The 9,883-nt window shown below is 36.3% G+C and overlaps 1 protein-coding gene across 1 annotated transcript in view; it reads right to left on the bottom strand.

Moving 5' to 3' along the window:
• Positions 1–8,984: 8,984 nt before the first annotated feature.
• Positions 8,985–9,883, bottom strand: part of LOC112321967 (PZP alpha-2-macroglobulin like) — a 42,932-nt gene continuing 42,033 nt past the window's right edge. The window contains exons 35-36 of the mRNA XM_045186952.3: positions 9,761–9,802; positions 8,985–9,181 (exon numbers count right to left, since the gene is read on the bottom strand). Of these exons, the coding sequence (XP_045042887.2) occupies positions 9,159–9,181; positions 9,761–9,802 (65 nt within the window). The 3' untranslated portion in view covers positions 8,985–9,158. The remainder of the gene's footprint in view (positions 9,182–9,760; positions 9,803–9,883) is intronic.

Below are 9,883 nucleotides of genomic sequence, written 5' to 3'. Positions count from 1 at the left end.
GTACCGTGCTTAAGGTACTGGCTTAAGGAAACATTACTTACAGTAAATCAGGACAAAAATGTTATCTTCACTTCTAAGTTTGTCCAACAGATTTCAACCAATAAAAATAAAATAAAATAGAAATATTAAGTATAATGGGAAAAGGTAAAATGACTTTGAAAATGGAGTAATTTTATACCTGGAAAATATAAGAGAATGAACGAAGAAACCACTTTGTAAAATAAGAGAGCTCAGTAAGTCAGCTGGACAAAAAATAATATTTGGCAATATGTCAATGTATACAAAATATATAACCTATGAAAACTCAATAACAAAAAAAAAGAAAAGGAAAAATCCCACAATTACACAAATCATTTGACCCAACAATTACATTTCTAGGAATTCAGTCTACCAGCGTACTAGCACCTTGTGAAAAGATTATGCTCAAGGTTATTCATTTCAGTTGTTTGTAGTACGATAGTCTGGAAACACTCAGATTTACATCAATAGGGAGCTGGTTAATAGATTATAGGACATCCATACAATGTAATGAATGTGAAACTGTGAAAAGAAAAGAGACAATCTCTATGCACCAATATGAAAGCATGTCTAAGGCTACTATGCGAAAATAAAAAAGTATGTTTATGTTACCTTTTATGTTATGGTAGAAATAAGAATTAATAATAATATCTGTTGGGGTATCAACAAAGAAAGTTTAAAAAATTACATAAAACACTAAGAAAAAAGTTGTCTGGGTGGGGGGCTGGTCAGTGAGAATGAGAAGTGGGTAAATTAGGATCAAGGGTGAGAAGATGATTTTTCACTGTGTATGTTTGTGTATGTCCTAGTATTTGAGCCATGTGACTGTTAACCATAAAAAAAACATAAAGCAAAGAATCTTAAGGAAAACAAACTAAGTGATTTGAAAAGTTGGATGAGTCCTAAATTTTTTTCAAATTATCTGAAAACATTGTTAACTGCACAGTTTATAAATCCACAACCAAAACACAAAATTGTGCAGGTCCACAATGCCACTTCATGTAAACAATAAACTCATTTCACAGTCATTTGCACACTCACTCTGTATGTGGTGCTTTGAAATTCATGCAGATAGAAAGCCTTCAGAGAACTTAATCTAGTGAGTGGCAGATCAGTAAGTGAACAATGACATCATTGTGTATCAAGTGCTTTCAAAAACTTGAATGTAGTGTTGAGAAGGGGGTAAGGGACACCTAAATCTGACAGGTGAGGAAATTCTTGGGGATGATATGCACATGGCTTTGAATTTAGAAGGAGGAATTGAAGTTATTCAGATAATAGAATGGGAAGAAGAGATAACACATAGGGATGTGAAAAGGCGTGGTCTCACTGATGCAGTGTATATAGTTGAAAACAGATGTGAGGAGCAGAAGAAGAGGAATTAGGAACAGAGAAGGGGATAGGAGCCAGACATAAAGATCTGGGGGCTAAGTAAAGAGGCTTCACTTAAAGATTTTAAAATAGAGAAGTGACATGATCAATTTTATGCCTCATCTTGGTAGCAATGGGGAAGACAGATCAGCATCCAGAAAAAGAAGTGACATTTGAGCTGGTCTCTGCAGTATATAACTAAGAGCTAGCCAGGAAAAGACTAAGAAAAAGTTTTTCACGTATATGGGTTATTACCTGTGAAAGACATAGGGCAGAAAAATTCTTGGAACATTTAAGAATATGGAAGAAAACCAGTCTGAATGAATGGAGCACAGTGAACAGGAGGGATAGTGGTATGAGATGATTTTAAAGAGGCAGTAAGGTCTGGATCATGCAAAGACATTGAATATTATTCCAGATGCAATCAGTATCCAGTCAAAGCTTTTAAATAGAAAAGTGATATAATCTTATAGACATGTGTTGAAAAGGCTGTCTTTCCTCCATTATAGAGCTGTCGTTCTTGTGTTAAAGACCAGTTGACTATACTTATGTGGGTCAGTTTCTGGGCTCTCTATCCTAGCCACAATCTCTTGATTACTGCAGCTTCATAGAAAGTGTCAATGTTGTGTAGTGTCAGTCTTCCAACTTTGTTCTTTTCCTTAAATACTGTATTAGGTCTTTTGCCTTTCCATATAAACTTTATAATCAGTTTGTTGATATCAACAAAATAATTTGCTTGGATTTTGATTGGGATTGCACTGAGCATGTAGATCCAGTTGGAAAGAAGTGACATCTAGCTAATATTGAGTCTTCCTATTTATGAACATGGAATATCTCTATTCATTTAGTTCTTTTTTGATTTCTTTCATTAGAACATTATAGTTTTCTTATATAGTTTTGTATATAATAATGAATAAAGAGAGTGACTGCAATGATAACTGTGTGTGTGTTTTATTTTATTTTAACTAAAGAAACTTATTGAGGTCCTGTGCTCAATTCTGTATAAGCAGCCTCTGGAACAACTTCAAGTGTTCCAACATTTGCATCATAGAGGTTCCAGAAGGAGAGGAAAAGAGCAAGAAATTGGAAATCTATTTGAAAGAAAAAGAAAGAAAACATTCCTAATTTGGTGCAGGAAATAGACATGCAAGCCCAGGAAGCACAGAGAGTCCCAAGGCAAAGAGGCCTTCTCCAAGACACATCATAATTAAAATGCCAAAGGTTAAGTATAAAGAGAGAACTTAAAAGCAGCAAGAGAAAAGAAGTTACCTATAGGGGATTTCCCATAAGACTGCCAGCAGATTTCTCAAAAGAATCTTTGCAGGCTATAAGGGACTGGCAAAACATACTCAAAGTGATGAAAAGCAGAGACGTACAGCAAAGATTGCTTTACCCAGCAAAGCTATCATTGCAATTGAAGGGCATATAGAGAGCTTCCTGGACAAGAAAAAACTAAAGGACTTCATCATCACCAAACTATCATAATATGAAATGTTAAAGAGACTTATTCAAGAAAAAGATCACAACTATGAACAATAAAATGGCAAAAAATACAAATCTATCAACAATTGAATGTAAAAACCAAGCTAAGCAAACAAGAAGAACAGAGACAGAATCATGGATACAGAGAGCATTTTGATGGTTGCCAGGAAGGAGGGGTTGTGGGAGAATGGTTGAAGAGGTGAATGGATTAAGAAGTACAAATAAGTAGTTACATAATAGACATGGGGATGTTAAGTACAGTATAGGAAATGGAGTAGCCAAGTAACTTATACACATGACCCATAGACATGAACAATGGTGGGGGGATTGCCTGAGGGGGTGGGGGGTGCTAGGTGGAGGGGGGCAAAGAGGGAAAATCAGGACAACTGTAATAGCATAATCAATAAAATGTAATTTAAAGAACTTTTAGAGGTGATGGTGAAGTTTATGGAATTGTATATGGTGATGGTTTCGCAGGTGCATACTTGAAACTCAGTAAGATGTATACATTAAATATGTGCAGCTTTTTTTGTTGATCATTAATAAAAATAATTAAGAAAAAAGAAAGGAAGAAAGAAAGGAAGGAAGGAAAGAAGGGAGGAAGGAAGGAAGAAAGAAAGGAAGGAAGGAAGGAAGGAAGATGTTGACTACTGAATTAGTCACAGTGATTTTACAATGATGGTGAGTGAGAATAAGAGATTTTGACTTGCAGGCACCAGGAAATAGAAGTGTGGGCATATTTTTAAGAAGACTTATTTCTGTAGCAGATGTAAATTTGGAACTACAAACTGTGGCACTCAAGAAATTTAATGTTGCTTTATTTTCTTTAGATTTGATTAAATCTGACTCTGCGTCCATTTTTCCAAAGGTCCTAGTGAGAATAAATCTTAGGGCTTTTTTAAGATTTAATTAATTAATTAATTTTTATTTTTAAGTATATTTTATTGATTATGCTATTACAGTTGTCCCATTTTTTTCTCCCCTTTATCCCCCTCTGCCCTGAACCTGCCAGCATTCCCCTGCCCCTGCCTTAGTTCACGTCCATGGGTTGTACATATAAGTTCTTTGTCTTCAACATTTCCTATATTATTTTTAACACCCGCCTGTCTATTTTGTACCTACCATTTATGCTTCTTATTCCCTGTACCTTTTCCCTCCATTCTCCCCCTCCCCATCCCCACTGATAACCCTCCATTTGATCTCCATTTCTGTGATTTTGTTCCTGTTCTAGTTGTTTGCTTAGTTTTTGTTTTTTAGTTTCAGTTGTTGATATTTGTGAGTTTGTTCTCATTTTTCTGGTCATAGTTTTGATCTTCTTTTTCTTAGATAAGTCCCTTTAACATTTTATATAATAAGGGCTTGGTGAGGATGAACTCCTTTAACTTGACCTTATCTGGGAAGCACTTTATCTGCCCTTCCATTCTAAATGATAGCTTTGCTGGATAGAGCAATCTTGGATGTAGGTCCTTGCCTTTCATGACTTGGAATACTTCTTTCTAGCCCCTTCTTGCCTGCAAGGTTTCTTTTGAGAAATCAGCTGAAAGTCTTATGGGCACTTTTTTTGTAAGTAACTCTTTTCTTTCTTCTTGCTGCTTTTAAGATTCTTTCATCTTTAATCATGGGTAACTTAATTATGATGTGCTATGGATCCAATTTCTTTTGGACTCTGAGCTTCGTGGACTTCCTGAAAGTCTATTTCCTTTGCCAGATTGGGGAAGTTCTCCTTCATTATATGTTCAAATAAGTTTTCAATTTCTTGCTCTTTTCTTCTCCTTCTGGCACCCCTATGATCTGGATGTTGGATTATTTAAAGTGGTTCAGAGGTTCCTCAGCTTATTTTTTTGAATTCTTGTTTCTTCATTCTATTCTGGTTGGATTTTAATTTCCTCCTTTTGTTCCAAATAGTTGATTTGAGTCCCAGTTTCCTTCCCTTCACTGTTGGTTCCCTGTATATTTTCCTTTGTTTTACTTTGTATAGCCCTTATTTCTTCCTTCATTTTGCAACTGAACTCAATCATTTCTGTGAGCATCCTGATCACCAGTGTTTTGAACTCTGCATCTGATAGGTTGTCTATCTCCTCATCACTCAGCTCTTTTTCTGGAGCTTTGATCTGTTCTTTCATTTGGGCCATATTTCTTTGTCTCAGTGCCTAAGTCTTAGTTTTTTATCACAGCTTTATTCACACTGGGTTTGTAAAGCAAAATAGTTTGTAAGATTGCTTTAGTCTTTGCTTGAAACTGGTTACTCCTAAAATCACCATGCCATTGTTCAACCTGTCAACTACTTTGAAATCTGGTTGCTTGGTTTCTTTTATGCTATATTTGGACACAGGAATGTTTGCCTTCTTTGGGAGTTCTTGACCCAGAGTCTGCCTCACACAGTGATTTAACTCAGAGGTCCTGTCTTTTCCCCTGGGTGCAATGATGAAGGGGACCCCAGGTGCCACTATCCCGGGTCCTACAAACCTCCATTCACCTCCTGGTTTTGGATTCTTCCTGCCACCTAAGCTTCTGTTCTTAGTTCCATATAAAGGATTTCTTTCCATTTTCCAGGAGAGCCTAGAGTAATTTGCTCGAGGAACCAGGGCTTTCACAAAGTTATTTTTAAGCTATCTCTGCTTCTAACCTTGAAAATTCTTGAGGCAAAAGAACACAAGGGCTTGGCTACACTTTTGAAAGAGGAAAGGGAAAAATACCAGAGGATCAGAATCAGCACAGATCACATTCTTTCCAAATCCTTTTCATCAGTAAAAACAAAACACCAGTTAATGTTTCAATAGTTTATCCTTCCATGTTAGTCAAGGAAGAAAGCTTAGAAAACTGAAATATTTCACTTATTTGGGGAAAAGAAAAAGGAGCACGTGTAGTTTTAGTTAAATTATGGTTTGTAACTTTTTTCTTTGTTCTTTTTGTTTTGAAAAAATAGAAGAAAGAAAAACATAAAGGGAGGGGGAAGAGCAGGCTAGTCTTACTATAATTTTGGGAATTCTCATTTTCACCTATCTCTGTAACCTCACACTATTGAATAAAAACATGCAGACCTTTCTGGTGGTAGGATGCCAGGTTATGATTTTCTTATACAACAGTGATAAAATTACCCTCCTCCTCAATTTCTTCTTTGGTCCATAATGATAATGTCATTACCACCCCATGCAGAGATTTTTTTCTGTTTGTGCAAGTAAAAATATGGTCCTGGAAATCTGGAATGTTAATCCCAGGATTCTACCAAGAGCACTAGCATTAAGAGACAACTGTTTTCCTGGAAGCAGTGAGATATTGGGAAAATATGTTAATCTCTGTTCTTATTTTTTTCAATTTCTTATGTAAAAATGGATCAACAGTACTTAACCTTATGAAAAAGGGATCAAAATGCATAATGATAAGTAGTACTATGTACATCATTTGAGGAAAGGGGAATAGTACACAGTTTGTTCTTTTCTGTTTGGAAAATATGAAGATGAAGTAAAAACATGGTCTGGATTAGGGAGAGTATTTCTTAGGCTTCTGGCTGACCTGGCCTCCTGTCCCTCCTCTTGTTGTCCCATCTAATCCCTATGATTGAGTAACCTCTTGTTTCTTACCAAATTCTTTCTCACATTCTAATTTAGATTTTTGGTGGATTATCTTTAAAGATTTCTCTCAAGTTTTTCATGGTGAAGCACTGTGTCATTTGACTTTGGTCTACAAGAAGGCCAAGGAGAGAGGTTTCTCATAGTGCTGGCCTCAGGGGTAGGGAGATGTGTCAACCATGTGTGTGCTTGCTCACCCACACTCCTCACTCTGTCTGTGTTTGTGTCATGATTAGATTGTATTCCATTAATTAAACACAAAATTATATGTCTCTGACATATAATTCGAGTGGTGAACTCACTCAGATACTATAAAACAATTGAAATTGCTTTACCTCTATTAAAAAATCCTCCACTCTTTTTAAGAGTCCTTGTGTCTAATTACCCTCAGCCATCGAGGCTCACAAATTGGCTTTCTAGCTCCAATAATGGGTATTCTCAAAGCTTCTTCTACTGAATCTGGCCATTTCTCCATTATACAGTATACGGTAAGCATTCCTTCTATTGCTTCAGACTCTCCTCTATCCTGGAAAACTAATTTCATAACTAAAAACTGTTTTGCTTCGTCAACCGACAGTAGAAAAACTCATAGTTGGGTAAAATAATAGGTTAGACAATATGTCTTTTATGTCTTCTTCTAGCTCCTTTATAGGTTTTAAAGTTAAATTTTGGCCCAGGCCAAAAGCCATGCTTTTGTGGAAATCATACATTCTGCATGATTCTATTTGTATGAAGTTTACAAATGGTCACAAATAATCTATGGCTATACAGGTCAGAATACATTCATTACCCTGGGTGTGGAGATGAGTATTGGCTGAGAGTGGGTATGTGAGGACCTGTCTGAGATTCTGAAAATGGTTTCTAAGGTTTAATCTTAAGTAAAAATTCATCAAGCTGTGCCATCAATATTTGTGCACTTTTTGATACATGAGCTATATCTTAATAAAATAGAAGTCCATAATAAATATTTTCATAAGTAGTTGTTTATAAAGAGACCACATATACATTTTCAATAAGAATACAGTGAACTACCTAAAAAAGAGTACAGGAAATGTGTATATTCTATATAAAAGAAACTTTAAAACAGCACTGAAACACACACAGGAAGACTTGAAAAAAATGAAAATTAAATAAAACACAAAACACCCTGTTCTTGGATAGGGAGGTCAATCTTAAAAAAGTTGACAATTTTCCATATATTAATGTACACATTTGAGAAGATTCCAGTAAAAATATCCAACTTCTGTTTTATTTTTATTTTTATATTTTTGAAATTTTCCTTCCTTTTTATTGAATTTATTGGGGGTGACACTGGTTAACAAACTTACACAGGTTTCAGGTGCACAATTCTACAGCACGTCATCTGTACACTGTGCTGTGTGTTCACCACCCCAAGTCTCCATCCATCACCATTTATACAATTTTTGTTTTAAATAGAGACGCTGATTCTAAAGTTCACATAAAAAAATAAATAAGGGCATAGCTGAGGAAACTCAGAAAAATACACGCAGTAAGGGCAAACTAGTCCTTTGAGATGTTAAAATACATTGTAAAGCCTTGCTAGTTGAAAGTGTGGTCCTAGCACATAGATACACAGAGAGACCAAAGAAAAGACTAGAAGTTCCCAGAAGTGCCCATCAAAAACATGTAGGAATATGGTTTATGCTGTAGGGGGTGATAAGAGTGCTCTTTCAAGTTAGTGTGCCAGAGATGAACTGCTTAATAAAAGCTGCTGGGACGATTGGGTAGATTTATGTCTGTACTTTACCTCTGTGTGTGATTGTATTATTTTCCTTAATTATTTACTATTGTTCTTGTAAGAGAACTATATATTTCTTTACATTGCTATGAGGCTTGTGTGTTTCCTTGTGGGAAGAGTCACACTGCCCAAAACCTACAACTGAAGTCAGGCTTGGTCATGTGACTTGCTTTAGCCAATAGAATTGTAAATGGATGTGACATACATCTCACCTGAGCTGAAGCTTTAACAGCCATTGCTTGATCCAGCTTTCTCTTTCCCTGCTTCCAATAGAATAGTTTGTCCTCAAAATAGTTTGAGGCAGGGTCTGCTATTATCCCCATTTTTTTGTCAGAAAGCTGAAGCTGAAAGTCTAAGTCACTGCCCTAGTCACTCACCTGGTGAGGCAGGGATGGAGCTGGCATTCGAATCTAGACAGTCTGGCTCCAGTGTCTAGACTTAAACCACTGCAAAATGCTGTCTGTCTCCAACACATTCTTTAACTGTCGTCAGTTTAGTCTCTTGTGTAGTCCATTTTGTCCTATCAGCTTGGGGACAAAGACAAATGTTTTCTGTTTTCTCTGAAGACATATTTATGACTTCCTAGTTTCTAATCAGCACATTTCTCCCCAGCTTCCTAGACTATTGAATGATTTTTTTCCTAAGGTCTCTCGGAGTATAAGTTATTTTCAGTTATTGTCTATTTGACCTTATATGTTATATGCACAGCTGAAATACAAGCGGATATGTTCCAAATTTGTACTCTTTACATACATTATTTAAAACAACATAGCTCTTATGTAAGCATGCAATTAATGTTTAATGAATAAATGATGGAACAAATAATGGCTTGACCAGAAATATATATTTATTCAATAAACCATTTTGATGTCTGCTTTACAGAGATGCACAGCTTGATTTCTTCTAAATGGGAGTACAGGACAGTGAATCCACCAAAATATGTAGCCTAAATATGGTCCTCAAACATTTCCTTGCTCTGCATCTGTGGTGGAAAAAGAAACATAAGAAGGTTGTAGGGTTTCTCAGGAATTACTCCCTTAGCTGAGTCGGCGTAGTGACTGTGGGCTAAGGGAGGGGTCAGCAAACTTTTTCTGTGAAAGGCCAGATACTAAATATTTTGGGCTTTGCAGGCCATATGGTTCATATCCTAACTACTCAACTCATGATGGCAGCCATAGAAACTAGTGATACAATGAGTGGGGCTCTGTTCCAATAGAACTTCACTGATAAAAATAGGTGTTGGGATAGATTAAGCAAAGGAATCATACTAGTTGGCCCTTGGGATGAAGGAAACCAATTAGCTGTGATGTGAAATGTTGCTCATTAGTGATGGCTATCCTACAAACAAATAAAACTGACTTTTCTCATAACAAAATGGGTATCTTAAGTTGGAGAGTCCACCTACAGAGTAAGTACTCTTCTTCAGTGCTCTCTTTGTGTGAGAATATGCCACATGAATTGTCTCAGATGTAGGAAGAGACTTGTAAAGAATTTTACATTTAGAAGAATGTTTAGGGAGCGAAGTTAATGGGGTATGATGGTCTGGCATGTGACCCCTTACCTGTGGCGCAGGGGGCGATGTACTCGGCAATAGCAGACTCATCTGAAAGAATTAGGTGAAGAGAGAAACAAAAATAATCTATGAACCCGAGGCCATATTAGGTCTATTCACTTTACTTTTGGC

This window comes from Desmodus rotundus, chromosome 3, assembly GCF_022682495.2.
Source record: "Desmodus rotundus isolate HL8 chromosome 3, HLdesRot8A.1, whole genome shotgun sequence".
Classification (NCBI taxonomy): domain Eukaryota; kingdom Metazoa; phylum Chordata; class Mammalia; order Chiroptera; family Phyllostomidae; genus Desmodus; species Desmodus rotundus.
This window is presented reverse-complemented; position numbering and strand designations above follow the sequence as displayed.